General features: G+C 37.8%; 1 protein-coding gene across 2 annotated transcripts in view; it reads right to left on the reverse strand.

The window, feature by feature from the left end:
• Positions 1-16,276, reverse strand: part of LOC129953830 (unconventional myosin-XV) — an 88,384-nt gene that overhangs the window by 43,550 nt on the left and 28,558 nt on the right. For both annotated transcript variants that reach the window (XM_056067314.1, XM_056067313.1), the window contains exon 3: positions 7,197-14,036. In XM_056067314.1, coding sequence (XP_055923289.1) covers positions 7,197-14,036 — 6,840 coding nt within the window. The remainder of the gene's footprint in view (positions 1-7,196; positions 14,037-16,276) is intronic.

The following is a 16,276-nucleotide window of genomic DNA, read 5'->3' on the forward strand; positions in this document are numbered from 1 at the left end:
TTTTAAATAAAGTGCTGAATCATTGTTTTGCCTTTAAATTGTTTGATAACTATGGAAAGCAATATTTATTTACTGATTAGCGAATCATCCAATGTTGAAATTAGAAAAATTAGTTAATGTGGCATATTGTTAAATTTTGAAACTCAGTAACTTAAACATAGAAAAAGTATTCTTAAAAATCTCTTTTGACGCATTTTATAAAAAAAAGATCCAAAGCCAAACGTCTAAAACAATCAATGACGTAGGAAATTCAAATTGATTTTTAAAAATTGTACTAAAGTATACTCTGACCAAGTTTTGTAGATGGAAAGCCCTTAAGCTATTAGTTTATTACCAGTAAAACACCAATGCTCACTTTTGGACCTTTATTTGAATTTATTTTATTCAAAAAAATACTTTTGCAAATATGTTTTCTTTTATTCTGATTTCAAGTACTCGCAGCCAACCACCTGAACTAAACAAAACACTAAGTAATATAGTTCCTTTAATTTCTGCATTTTCGGAGAGCTTAAAAAATATCGTACTTAGTTGGTCATCACTTGATTTTTCCAACTTAGGTGCCCATGTTCTGCATTTCACTTATTGTGAATACACTTTGCGAAAGTGAATTTGGGTGTTCCACAATTCCTTATTGTGAATTGAATTTTCGAACATGCAAATGGATGTTCTGTATTTTAGTTTGATCCATTTTTGAACGCATTTAAATCACGTTTTTTATTTCTTATTACTTCTGCTGAGAATCGGAGGGTTGTAGCAAGTTTTTGAATTGAAGGAATCGATGAAGGTATTATAAAAGGTTCTATTTCCATTAGAACATGTAAAAAAGCGTCTTTACAATTCTACAATACAATTCTACGTCACACACTTGCATTGTGTCAGGTAAATCCAATATATTTTATTTGTCTCAAAATTAGTCTTCTTATTTTTACTCTTGAATTCTGCTTCCAACAATATTGCATGCATCTTGAAAAGAGTAAACATTTTACTTCAGAAACAAAATAAAAATGAATGATTCTTTATTTCTGACAGTTCGAAGCAATTTCGAATTTTTCGAAATCGATCAAATTGAAGGACATGCGATTTCATTTCACGTGAAGTTGAAAAGTGATTTCAATTCACTTTCGATCGAAACTCGGAACATGGGCGAGGATTAAAAAATAATGTATGTTGTGAATTTATATTCACTTCAACACTTGCTAAATGAGCTAAGGCATGCATCATTTTAGAAGTGTCACATTCGATGTTTTGAGTTGCGTTTGATGTTAAATGATATAACAGTACGTACTCATTTGTGGACTTGCTCATAACCTTAAATTCCGTACTTTCATAAATCACATTATGTTTAAATCATGACCCAATTAATAAATAATAAAGTTCAACACAACATTATAAATAAAATAAAAATGTTGTAAGAAATAACATTATTTTTTACTTTTTCGATGATTTCATTTTCTTTTTTAACTGAAAACTACTATTTTCTAATTTTTTCTTAAATTGAATTCTGTGGATTGATGCAAGACGTAATGAGGCTCATATTATTAACAAATTACATAAAGTCAAAAGATTTTTCATGAAAGTCACTGAATAAACAAAAATGCAAGAATTATAATTTATGAGTAGAAAGTTAAACAATTATAACAATAATGCAACGTATGACCAATACCTTAGCATCAGTTGCTGCGTTTTAGTTTTATTGTTATTTTAATTGTTTATGCATCGGTGTATTAATGGATATTGAACAGTGGCGGATGACGATGAGGGACTTTTAGAGACTAGAGGCCTCCAACAGTTGATTTATAAAATAAGTTTCTATGCTATTTATGAAGAAGTCTACAGCTTTGCTCTAATACTATTTTCAAACATCAGAGTTTAATAATAAAATAACTTCAGGGCTTAACTTCTTAAATTTAAGAATTATTTAACTCTTTTTATACTAAGGGAGTTAACAAAAAAAAAAGTATGTTGAATAGCGTATGAGGCTTTATTAGCGCTTTTTCGTTTGTTATTTTAATTGGTCCGTTTTCCCAAATTGAAGATTTTACCAAATTTCTATAATTAAAGGCCCATAGATCTAGGTCAGTATTTCCGAAAAAAATGAAGATTGTTTTAAGTTGCATGCTACATACTTTTGACAGGTTCCTACTTCGAAATTCCGCAGCCTTTTTTTGGAAGTTTTGAAGGCATACAAATGTGTATTCTCCTATTTTGTTTGTCCTTGAATAGTCTAGGGAGCGTTATTAGCTTTTTTCGTTTGTTAATTTATTTTGTCCGTTTTCTTAAATTGGAGATTTTAGCAAATTTGTGTGTTTAAAGGCCCATAAATCTAGGTCCGTATTTTCAAAAAAAATGACGAGTGTAAGTTGCATGCTACATTCTTGGGACAGGTTCCTACTACGAAATTCGACAGCCTTTCTTACTTTTGAAGACATACAAATGTGTATTCTTCCATTTTGTTTGTCTTGAACCAGTTTACAATATTTCACTTCGCCTCATTATCTTTGTTTTGAAATCAATGAATAAATGATGATTTTAAAAAAAATTATAAATATTTTTAACATCGTGTGTCAAACTTTAAAATTTTTGTTAATCTTTATTCTTATTGAAATGAAAACATTTTTTCAGTTCTAAAGATAAAACAGTTTAGAGTATAAATAAGATGCAAAAGTGAGAAGTGAGTACAGTGTACACAAAGAATAGCCGTGTTTTGGTTGGGATTCCAAATGTACGTAGTACAGTGAGAAGTTGCAAAGAAAAAGATCCCCAATAGTTCGGTTTTAATATTTAAAAGTTAAGTGGTTCGTTCGTAGATTATGGTTTGACTATGTGAAGATATTCGTATGGCGATATATTAGTTGACAGTAACGTTTTGCAAAATATCAAACAAATATTACAGCTTGTGTATATTTCTGTACAATTAAATAACTTAGTCCAGTCAGCTTACAGAAACAAAACTATAATTGTATTTATTCTTAATATCAATACCCGTGTTTTGTTGGAAAATTTATCAATGGCATAGTAGGGTTTTACACGAATAACAAAAACACTATCCATTGTATGAATACTACTGATAAAAGTTAAAGAAGAATCTTACTACGGATGGGTTTTTGACATTTATACAAGTCTAGAATAGATTTTATGTGATGTTCTTCTCAAATGTTGGTACAATTGATATTGAATTTGTATCTCAATGGCTGTGTTCGTTGAGTAGATTTGCATTTGGAATCATGTGTTTTTCATTGGGGACAAACTCAATGTGTTACGGTTGGTATTATTTATTTTTGTATTAACAAAAAAAAAAAGGACTACTTGGGCTTATTTTGCAAGAATAGAAAAGATAATTAAGTTTTGCTATGTTTCCACTAAATGTTAATCTGCCTTAAGATTAAATGGCACTACCACTGCGTAAGTTTTTCCTACTCTACAGGTCTCTTTCCGAGCGGATGGAAAACAGCATTTGTACAGTCTGTCCCTGAAAAAGGTGAATTATCCCCCCCCTCTAATTATCGTCCAATAGCATTTACATCCCTTCTTTCCAAGGTCATGGAAACGCTGATAAATTTTCAGCTTAAGAAATATCTTGAAGAACGGAAGCTTCTTAATGACCGTCAGTATGGCATTTGTAGCAATAGGTCCACTGGTGATCTTATGGTTTATCTCACCGAACAGTGGAATAAATCTTTACATCGTTTTGTAAAAAGTAAGAATTATCGCACTTAATATTTCAAAGGCATTTGATTGAGTTTGGCATCAAGCTCTCTTATCGAAAATGCGTGCATTTGGTATTGATGAATACCTTCTTTGTTGGGGTTGAAATTACCTTTCGGACCGTTCAATTCAAGTGGTATTGGACAGGTTCAAATCTGATTTTCGAAAAATAATCGCTGGTGTGCCCCAGGGCTCCGTTTTGTCTCCGACGCTCTTCCTTATTTTTAAATTGTTTCTTGTTGTCTTGTCTTGTTTGTATGTTTTTAGATTCTCATCCTTGTCCTTCGGATGTGGAACTTCAACGGCAGCGTATGATAAGCTCATTAAATTCTGATCTAGACAGCATTGTACAATGGGGGTAAAATTTAAAATTTAAATCACCTCTTATGGAATAATCACATATTCGATATTGCCAAAAATGCTGCTAGGTGCTTAGGATTTCTCCGACGCCGACGGTGCAAGAAATTTTTCACCCCATCTTATATGGCTGTAATTTACAAAACCTTCATTTGTATAAAACTTGAATATAACTCTCATATTTAAGTTTAAGTGTTTTTAACAGGATCCAAAAAAGAGCTTTGAAAATGATAGTCGATAACCGAAATAGTTACGTCACTTGAGCTACCGTTACTTTTATAAACAGTTTTGTGCCGAATTAGCCACTTGCATTCCCCCGCAAACAATTCAGCCGTAATACTCGTACTTCTAGGAATGCACATCAGTTTCGGAGATCTATCAAGTATAGAGATTCTTTTTTAACTGCACATGGAGAATGCGGAATGCTTTACCCACCTCTGTTTTTCCCTATCATTTTGATTTTCAAAACTTTAAGACCAATGTGCATCAGTATCTCTCCTTTAGTCCTTCCCTATTTTCCTAAGCTCGCACTGGGTTTAAACTTTAAACAAGTTAAGGGTATTAATAACCCCTTGAGTGCCCGTTTATTATAAAAAAAATCTTTTTGACTCTCTTGGGACTCTCTAAAATGCAAATGGTGTTTTTTATAAAGTGCAAGTGGTATAGTTTGATTCGTGTTAAACAATGAAGAACCTAATAGTTTAGCATCACATAACAATATGCTACCTACTCCATGTTCAATTTTTGTTTAATTTGATTAAAACAAAACCATATTTTTTGTACACAAACATACAAATAAACAAATCATAATGTATTATCTGTAAAACCAACACACAGGTTTTTCTTCACAAATTTTGGGTCAATTCCGGTCGGGGAATCAAGCTCATTTCAACACGATTCAGGTATGTTTGTAAAGAATTCAGGTAAGCTTCAAGCTCGCTTCAACACCACTTTGTTAATGTAATAGTCTACGAACAAACCCCCTTCTCGAAGTTTTTATTTTTTTGTCAAATTGTTTGGTTAAAACTTTGATATCGACTATCACATTACACAGACGTATTTTCTTGATTTTGATAGTCAACTATGAAAAATCTGCTTACACGATCTCACCCCTGGTCTCGATTTCGTTATTTTTTTGGAATTTTTTGATAATTTATTCTGGCAAATATTCAATTGCATCAACTTTCAAATATAAAAACTGGACTACTGCGGATCGGCAATTTCTCACTGTACTATAGGTATATGAAAAACTACGTACAAGGAACTCAAAGATCGATTTTATGCTAAGCAACGTTGAAAACAAGAAAGAAGTACAACTATACAAACATTGAAAACACGCATTTACAAAAAAAATTAAATAAAAGTTGAGTCGTCAGCTCATTGAAACAACAAAAAAAGTAACTAAATTAGCAAACAATAAATGAAAAGAATAAACTCTCTCAAATAATAAAATATAAGAGTTCATCTTAAGATACAAAATGACTGCACAGTGTTTTTTTATTGTCAACACTACTCTACGAACACAACCATCGAGCCTCAAGGAGATATAACACGTTCCAACGTTTAAAAATGAAAATTCGAAATTGATTTCGATACTCGAATAAAAGTCAAATCTAAACTTCTACTGTTCTACAGATGGCTATTTCAAAAACACTGTCCTATTTTGACACACAAAAATGTCTGACAAATATCTACAAATGCGTTGACAACTAGGTTGTTTCAATAATGGTTAGATAATTGTTTCACATTGAAAAAGTTGTATGATATCAAAAAAGCACATCTAAAGTACTTACACTAGAGTGTAAACCCATTTTTATCCCAACAGTACATTGGCAGATTTTTTGACAATTATCTGTCAAATACATTTTCTGATTGAATTAATTCTAAGGCGTCAGTTATATCTGTCATTGGTTTTCATCATTGAAAACAAACATTGCAATTTGTTGACAGGTCGTTTATAGCTGTCATTAGAAATGTCTGTCATAGAAAAAAAAGTCATGATTAAAATCCGCCGAAAAATGTTTACTGAAAGAAATCTGTCATTGGAATTATGTCAAATTGGAACACAAATCAGTGGAACGATTCGTTTTACTTTTGAACATAAAAGTTCAGGAAAATATATTCCCGTCCGGAAAATAGAAAAATAAATTTTTAGAGAAAAATACATTTTTAGAGAAAAATAAATGCGCAATTAGGCTTTTTTTTTCTTTGTCTGATTTCCGATCAATCAGTACATAATTTTTATTTCTAATTAAAGGGAAAAACCGTCAAATATTGATTAAAATATTTTTCCGGATCGATGTCAATGATAAGATTGATTTAACTTATTGTGCAGGTTCAGACGACATAAGAAACTTGATGGTAGGGCAAGTTTTCAGTATATTATGGCATCTACCAAAAAACTGCCATTTAAGGCATTTTTATTGGCTAGCTGGATGGAATGTTTTTCAAAAAAAAAATCATCCTTATCAAGTTTACTTATGTCAAAGTGACATCTGATCATGTTTTTTTTTTGATTAACCGAAAGCTGAACTTCATAACACTGTGATTTATTTATGAAGTGTACAATTTTATTTTATGTTTTATGTAAAAAAAAGATTTCTTTTCAAATTGCAAAAAGGAATAAGCGATATTTTTTTACAATACAAAATACAACTCATGATGAACTTGTAGCTTGCCTAAGGAGTTTTTTGATACTTTTTTCACGATAAACTGATGGTCAAAGTTAGTGAAGTAAAGTTCAGAGTTTGAAGTCATTGACATCTAGAAAACAAACATATAGCCTAAACCTGCCCATTGTAAGCATGTTTCCCACTGACTGATCTGGTAATATTGAAATATGCAATCCTTCTAATTATTAACTCCTTTAATCTTCAAAGAATTTTCTTCCATCGAAAACAAAAGCGGCTTTTGAGTCAAATTCTTTAAGTATCACATAGCATTTGTACAAATCAACTTATTTTCAAAAAGAAAGGTTTGCAAACGTTTTTATTGTTCAATTTTTGTTGAGGAAGAAAGTAGACAACTTTCATACAGATTGATATTTAATAGCAAACATTATTCATTATAAATCATAATAAAATTAAATAAATTCATGTAGAATTCAAAACCATAGCAAATTTAATTTAACTCACCTGTCTGAATTCCTGTGAAAAGTTCTGTATCATAGCTTGTATAGAAGATGCACGCACTGCGTGAAGTGTCAAATGGCTGCCGTTGCGCATGTTTAATTGTAATGCAGCGGGACGTGGAAGAGTAACAGCGCCTTGCAAATCGTTAAAGGGAAGCGATTGTACCACAATCAAATAATCTGCATCACGTCGCGCCAAATAGACGCCACTGTGTGATATGCCCATAATCGAAACGTCAGGAAATTGAGGAGCACCCTGAACAGCAAACAAACGTGCAAAGTAAAGTGGCCAACTGCGTGCCATGTCGACCAAGTGTCTTTTAACAATCGCACGAATATTCTGATTGCGAGCAGTTTCAACGGTAACACCGTGTCCATTGAGCATATTCATAGCTGCAGACTTTTCCTGTGGCGTCACTCGCAGACATGGTGTTAGGCCAAATACGTCTCCGACAATTTGAGCGAACAAAAGGTCCAAGGCAACTGGTGGACCGATTGGTTCGTTTGGATGAAATACCTCTTTACGAACACGTAGCTTCCATGAGACGCGATTATACGTGAGACACGCTGTGGCAGGTGATTTGAGCGATGGAGGAGCTGGAACAGGTGCTGGAATAGAGAGCACTGGCCATTCCTCAGCATATTCTTTTTCATCATCTCTGCGGGTGCTCTGAGAAACCAAAGTAGAATTAGATGTCTTGCGTTTGCGTTCTTTTTCTAATTTTTGAACCATATGTGTTTTGAAAGTTGCAGTAGTGGTATTGGTAGTTGTCGTAGAGCTGGAAGAATAATGATGGTTCTGGTTGTGGCTCTGGTTTTGGTTTTGAGATTGCTTACGGTTTGGCACCTCTCGCTCTGCCTGAACAGCGAATGCCTTAGATGGAGGATGATAAACTTTGTTGCCCTCCTTTTCTCGTTCAACCTGCCTCATTTCATAAACACGTTCACGTTTTTCACGCTCCTTTTCACGTTCTCGTTCAGATCCAGTGGATGGAGGTCCTTCGACCTCAGCTCGATCCCATACTGACTCTGAAAAATCATCACGATCTCGTGAACGGGATCTCGATCTTGACCTGTCCCGGTCATTTTGAATTTCTTTTTTGAAGCTTGTCTCGTACACCATGTCTAACTTAGCAGCCTCAGCACGGCCCCACGAATCATAGGTGTCCTTCGAAATCTCAGATCCATTCCAATTATGTCGTGCACCAAATGTATCGCGTTCTTGCCGCTGAATAAATGCTGGGATGTCTTGTTGCATTTGGGATCTATATTCACGCTCATCCATGAGGTCTTCACGAACGGGTGGACTTTTTGGTACAGGTGGTGGAGCTGGCGGGGCCGTTGTTGGGGGACGAATGGGTGGTGGTGGAGCTGGTACAGATGGAGCTGGAGGTACAACTGCTGGCCAGCTTGACTGAGGAGGAGGCGATAGTTTTCCTTCCATTCGTTCAATCTGTGATCTCACTGACGAAATATCAGTCGAAGTCCCCATCATTCCGAAATGCCCACTCAGCTGTTGTTGTAACATAAGTTTGCGAGTGTCCTCTAGTTTTGCGGGTGCTCGCTGTTCCGATTTTGTGCTGATCGAAGATCGAACTGAATGACCCGCAGTTACTTGTTCTAATCGTTGACGCATTTCTGAACTTAATTTTAGCTTCCCAACAGTTCCTGGTGACGGGCGATCAGCACCAATTTCGAAACTCTTTCGGGATACTTTTGTTGAAGCACCTGTTTGGTTTGAATCAGGAACGTCCTTCATGTGCTTATTACCAGAAGTCTCAATTTTAATTTGAGTTCGCATGAATTGTGATGTATGCATAACCGTTGGAGGAGAAGGTGCTTTGGAAGAACTGACTTCAAACTCTTCCCATTCAATTGCCGAACCATTTAGAGAACCGTTTGAGCTATGCAACTGAGATTGAGGTGTAGTTTTTCTTTGACTTTGTCGCATTTTGAAAACAAAAAAGTCTTCTTCGCAATCTGGTTGCGGTCCGTCTTGAGGTGGTGGCCAACGCCATTTACCAATACGAACCGTTTTTGCTCGTCCATATGGATCGAGAAAATGACGTGTTTCCGACGGATCTTTTGATTCTATTGGTGGTGGCATTGGCGGGGGAGGTGGAGGTGGTATCAGGGATCCCCCACTTTCTGAGGAGGTCTTTCTATTTCGATCTGCATCGGTAAACTGGGAGATTCGATTCTTGAAACTCTGCCTGCGAACTGAAGACTGAGCGTTTGTTTGTAGGTTTATTTTACTTGTCGTTGTATGGGTAGTGAGGGATGATTGCATTAGTGGTGGCGATGCAGGCGAAACCGGTGCTGTGTCCTGTTGACTGAGCAATGTTTGTAAAGCTTGATTTTGGGCCAAAAGCTGTTGTTGAATCTGCAAGTTTTGTGCCATAGCGGATTGCAAAAATGCCCGTTGAACTTGATGTTGATACATAGAGGGGTCTGAATCCTGTGGAGGGCTTATCATCTGCATCAAGCTGTCGGTGTTGACACCAGTTAGGAGAGGTCCGCCCACTGGACGACCCATACTCGAGGTGGACACGAATCCTGAAGTCGTAGCAGAAGGGTGATGTGCTGTACCCCCGCCTTTGATAGTTTCGATTAGTTCTGCTTTTTCTTGTAAATTATTTACGGTGTCGCTTATAAAGATGGGCTTGAATAAACCCGATATATATTCGTCAAGATTGGCATCGTTGCTGCTACTCTCACTTGACTTCTCTCCGCCCCCTTTAATTTTGATGGATAGTAAATTTGCATCGATTAAGCCACGCAAAGAATCATCTATCACTGGTGCTTCCATAAAGTCATTACCGCCTCCGCGAATACTGGCGGCCAAGGAACGCGCATCAGAAAGTTCGTCAAGTGATCCATCCAACACTGGACTGAAGAGGTCATCAAGAAACTGGTCAACATCGGAAGCCTGTGATGGAACACGTACTCGCCTTACATGACTAGCCAATGACGGTGCTTCACTTGTATCTGACATAGCCGATGATCTAGTGGCGTACTCTGATTTGTCCATATATTTACTTGAGTGCGATCCTGCATGCGACCTACGACCGGCATGCTGGGACTTTTGATAACGGGGGCCTGTTTCTTTACCCATGGGAGCCAAACGTTCGGCTGAGTGATATCTGTCATTCAGGCGACTCTCCGATAAGCCAAGATCTGTCAAGGGTTCCGGCTCTGGTGTGGTAACCATGTCATTATCGTCACCAGCTAAAAGGTCATCTAATGATTTTGATCGTGATTTTTCAGTTTCAAAGTATCGTTCGTTCAAGGCTGAACTTCTGGATAGAAGGTCTCGTGAATTCTTTCGAATAGCATTGTATTCAATTTTCTTCTCCATGACTGGCTCTGGAATTGGAGCTTCCATTGGCTTTGAAGAAGATTTGGTTTGTGGTGGTTCCGGAGGAGGCACTTGAGGCCGTTTTGGACTACTCGGTTCAATTTCCGGCAGTAAAGTACGTGACAACTTTGAGTCTGTCTTGAATAAATCGCTTCGAGCTGCTGGGAAAGCAGGACATAGTTCCTTTTCCGCTACTAAATCTAGAACATAATCCAGACCACAAGAGTCTGTAAGCAGTTTTCCATCATCAAGAACAACAGTCCATCCACGATTTGGAATACCAAGTGCTGAAACTGCCAACGAAGCCGCCTCTTCACATGTTGTCCACGAGTCAATAGCCACTGTTTGCGTAACATCATCAGGCAGTGTTAAGGCGACAGCAATGTCTGATGTTCGAGAAATTGCTCGCCATTCAACCCACGAAGGTGTAAAGCTTCGAGATGCATTTACCTGTGAAGAGCCGGAGTTTCGAAGAATCTTCTTAAGTAGAAGTTCCTTCATGGAAATGGGAGCATTGTCAGCAATGAATTTCATCAAATATTTGCTGAATGCTGGGCCTGGTTGGAAGCATGATAAACAATGTGCCATAAGCTGCCATATTCGCATAGATTGGCTTTCTTCAACTCGATAGACTTGATTGCAGATTTGTACAAGAATTTCATCTCGAAGACCTCGCGAAGAAAGTCCCTTATGGACAATGTAATCGGATAAAACTTTTTCCTTGTTACTATCTAGTGAAGTATCATTAGTCCACCGCAAAATCAACTTGAAAACAGCAAGAGCATCCTGAAAATCTTGGTCCCGAGAAGCTGCTCTAGTCAAAAATGGTGCAGCAATTGGGTCTCGTCTAGGGGATAGCCTTAAGCCATTGCAATAAACAGAACTGAATTTTCCAAAAGAAAATTGGTCCAAATCCTTAGGCAACTCACTTGCCACTGGTGGACCAGGTACAGTCCCCACCACTTTTACCAAATGACGGTCGCCGTGAAGAGGTGTCCAGCCTTCTGTTTTTGAAAAAATAAACGCCAATTCGGCAGGAATATCCAAATAAGCGACCTGACTTCGTTCAATATTTTCCTTGGCGATTTTCTTTGCTTCTCGTTCCTTAAGTGCCTTTTGTGCTTCCAGACGACGTTTGTAATCTGCTTTGAGTTTGGTAAAACGTTTTCGGGCCATTTTACCTCGCCAACATGCTTGGGCGCGAACGGCACCATGCCGCAACTCCTTGAAATGCTTTCTTTCCTTGTAACCACGCCATTTTGATTGAACTTTTATAGCGGCTCTCTTTTCGCGTGCAAGTCTTCGACGAATCAGCATGCCACGGACACTCTTTTGGATGACTACGGCTGCATTCTTCAAACGATCTGATCGGCCGCTTTCAAGAATTCGGTGTAATGCCTCACGCAAAAATACTCTTGTGGCACCCAGTTGGAAGTCTGGACCCTCGATTCCGGTGCGTGGAAGTGACTCTAGAACTGTTCGACAAAGTTCACGGTAAGGTGTACCTCTGGGCAATGGTGATTTCATAAGATGACGGTACCGTTCAACAAAATGCTGAAATCTTAATCGGACGGGATAACCCCTCTGTCGAATTTGAATAGTATCCAGCATTCCCAGGTAGCGCAGCTGCTGAAGGACACAGGGCATATCCATTTTAAGAGCGTGTTTTTCGTTGTTTGGTTTAACGCAACGAACGAACCAAGGATTGCAACGACCCATTGATTGCAAAAGCTGTTGCAGTGAGTCTGAAAAACGGGCAGCAACTGTTGGAGTTCGTGGTTTCATAGTTACAAAGCGACCATTCGAACCCTTTGGCAATGTCTTCCCAAAATCTCGTTGAGCTCGTAGTTGCTTAGTAAGATCCACAACAAGTTGAAGCTTGCTAGAAGCAAGCAATTCTAGCACATCACCTCGCAGAGCATCTCGATTTTTATCTAAAAATCCATCCACACAATACCAAACTTGACCAGCATAATGAGTTATTCCAAATTCTTGGGCTCCGATTCGTGGTCTAGAGTACAATTCGTTTAGTGCGTGATTGTAGTGGCACTTCTCCAAAAAGCTCATATCTGAAGCCCTCGGAAAGTTTGACTCGTCATCTAAAAGATGGAAAACACCCACTGGTTTCTTGGCCAGCAAATGAATCACCGGCAAATTGTCGTCCCAGTTAAGTGGTGTCCATTCGAGACGTTCTCGAGCATATTCAGCTTGCTCAAGCTTAAACACATGTTTATTAAAGTAAAGTTGGAGATTCTCATTAGCATAATTAATGCATAGTTGTTCAAATGAGTTTTCAGCTAAATCTTCGAATCCAAATATATCCAAAATTGAGATTCTATGTGCGTCGTGGGTGCCACCTTTCTGAACAATGGAGTTAATTCGGGATACTAGCCAGTTAAAGAGGCCAGCATACAATGCCTTAGCGAATGCATCTCTTGAATCCAAAGCCTGGTCAATCCCCAGGGGTGTATGTAAACGTTCCGATCTAGCTTCAGTAGTGCGGCTAGTGAGCGACCGATGGAGGCCATCAGCAGAGATGTGCAGTAAATGAGCAGCCCATTTGATTTCAGCATCTGATCCAACTTCGACACCTTCTTGACCGTGTCTTAGTTGACGTCTATGGAAGTAAACATTTCCAAGATGAAGCACCGAGGCCAAAACTCTAATAATTCCTTCTCGCTCTCCCTCAGAAACACCCAGAACTTGCATAGCACTTTGCAGCGAACCCCAATCAACTCGTCCTGGGGCACAATCAGAGCCACCTTGATTAAGGTAGAAGTATTTATCAGCTTCTAATAATCCGTACTTTGTTCTTTCTGCCTCCGAAAGACCACCGAGCATTTCATAAAATACATGATAGTTTCGTTCACCGGGTGCTTGTGTTACGATCCTTGATTTTTCTAGAAGATATTGTGTTATCTTAGCGCCAACAATGGCACCTGACTTAAAGTAAACTTCCAAATACTTTCCAAAACGAGAACTATTGTCATTCCTTGCAGTTCTTGCATTTCCAAATGCCTCCAATAATGGAGCCGCCTCCAATATCTGCTCGGTAATGACTGCTGATGCAGATCCACCACCTGGTACGACAGCTGCCAAATATTGCATGACCAATTTTGTAGATTCAGTCTTGCCCGAACCTGATTCTCCAGATATAACCACAACTTGGGGAGATGGCAAAGCAGCATGTGCTGCTGCACCGATTGCAAACAAATGTGGTGGTAGCGTTCCAAGTGGTTTGCCAGCGTATTGTTTTGCTACTTCTAGACCGTATGAGTCTGGGAACATTTTGTAGGGATTTACTGCTATTAGAATGCTTCCAGCAAATGTATAAATTAGACCCTTGTCATAGCGCAGTCGTAGGTTCCATAAAAGTGATGCCTCGTGAAGATCATCTAATTGGGTCATGTCATCAACTCCACTGCTGCCAAGATCTTGTCGGGGCCGTAAATTGCCCTCGCCCGGTTGGAGTGCAAACGTCTGTGGCTGAAAGAAAAAAAATATCAGTCAGTATTTGTTTTTTAACTGTTAAGTTTGTTTGCTTAATTTTTGACTCTTTTTGAATAAAGTTACAAGACTAAAAATAAAATATAGAATACTTATAAAATGTTCACAATCAAAACTATTTCCCCGTGTGTATCCCTTAGACGTTCCTAAGACTACACATGGTATTTAGAAATATTAAAATAGTATCTTACTTCCCAACTTAAATAAAAAGGGTTCTTAACATGGGTTGAAGTGGTTTTAACCCCGATTTTTGTGTCGAAGCTGAGCCAAAGCTAGAAAATCCTAATTATTTTGTTTAATAAAAGTGTTAAAATTTCATGTAGCGGTAGCATTTGACAACTGTCAAAGTCAGCTTTAAAAATATTTCCGCTACAAGTACAAATGCTGCGGCGGCGTTCGCAGGAACTAAACGAATGAAAACAGATTTTTTGGCTTTATTGTGTGAGAACTTTCCTCTTCGAACTGTTTTGGCCACGTAACACTTAGCGTTTATGCGAATAACCCCGAACTCTAGACACATTAAAATTCAACATTGCTCAAGTTATGGACGAGATACCGCCCGAAATGAGCGAAAAATTTAAAATGTTATTATTTTCTTCGGCGGTATTGTCAGGGACGTTCCTGACAATACTTTCTCAGGAACTTCACGCAACTGTAAAGCATTAAGGGCAATTTTGTAAATGAAAGATCTGTTAAAATCGCTTGTAGCTGTCGCCAGTACCGTGATGGCGTGATGGTTAGTGCGTAAGCCAGTCATACAAAAGGTCTTGGGTTTAATCCCTGCTTGTGCCACTTTTTTTTAACGGGTACTGCGAGTACCTCTAACAAGGAATTCCTGTCTAGAAGTAGTTTTTCAAATTAACAGTTTGGATTCGGTGTAGAAGCTTTAGGTCCCCACTATTCACTGATATTACTCGCTAACAGGAATGGTTGAGGGTTGTATGTCACTAAGTCCAAGTTTTCTACTAGATGTTGCGCAACCGATTTTGTTAATTTGCTTGTCGTTTTACCAAAAAACCGCTTAGGCTCTAGCTCGAATAAATTTGTATTGATAAACGTACGCATGGAAGATCGACGACTCATAGACTTAATTTTAGTTTTTCGGTTTTTTCGATCAACTTTGTATTAAGTTGAATATAAAATATATTCCTTCAATTTAGAATTCATCCATTATTAGAATTTAAAAAAAATTAAAATCACTCTCAAAAACACAAACTAAATGAACTTAACCCCCCCCCCCCTCTTCACGGATATGGAATAAAAGAAAATAAACAATAAAAAGAAATCACAAACAAAACTAACATGTTCTGCAATACAATCACTGCACAAAGTGGAAAGTCTCTTCACAATTTGTGGATAACGATTCCTCATTTTGTCCCGAATGTTGCGTTTATTCTTGGTGGATTCTGTGGTCGACGAAGTTGACATATCTTCAACGCTTGGCGGTCGCTGGCGTCTCAAAACATGTGGCGACAAAATTTGAATAGACGGCGATGATAATGGACTAATAGGACTAATCGAACCACATTTCTGCCACGGGTCCAGATGGAAGCGTACAATACGCATCGATTTCAAAATATTGTACACATTTTTAAAGAATTATGCAAACTTAAAAAACCAAAAATCAACGAGTACTCTTAAATTCGTTACCAGGATGAAGCTCATCTGGTGAGAAACTGATGATAACCATTCGTATACCAGAACGGTGTGAAACTCTTCCAAGCGAAACCCATTATATGCAACATCAAAAGTAGAAGCGTCAGCAGCAGCAGCTTCATCTGGAAAAACTCGTTCGTGTCTTAGATTTTCTATCGACCACAAAGACGACCAGTCGACCAGTAGACCGAACAACCCATGCAGCATTGAAAAAAATTTCAAATAGAAGAATAAAAAAACACACTTACGATTCCTTAATGCTCCACATTTGGAGTCGGAGTGGATACTGAGATGTGCTTGCTGCGCCACAACCCGTAGTGACAACTTTCAACGCAAAAAAGTATACATATCTCTTTAATGAAACTTAAAATTGCGGACGAATTTTTCTTGGAACTTGCTGAACGTTTTCTTGAGGACAAAAACTGAACATGATTAAGATATATACGAGCCACTAGTACGAGTACCTACCTACAATGTACGAGCTATCTTTTAACTAAAACCGTTGACTTAACGCCTAATAATTATATCTGGACTCTGGTTGGCGTGTTGTCTTTAAGTATCCT

This window comes from Eupeodes corollae, chromosome 1 (genome assembly GCF_945859685.1).
Source record: "Eupeodes corollae chromosome 1, idEupCoro1.1, whole genome shotgun sequence".
Lineage (NCBI taxonomy): Eukaryota > Metazoa > Arthropoda > Insecta > Diptera > Syrphidae > Eupeodes > Eupeodes corollae.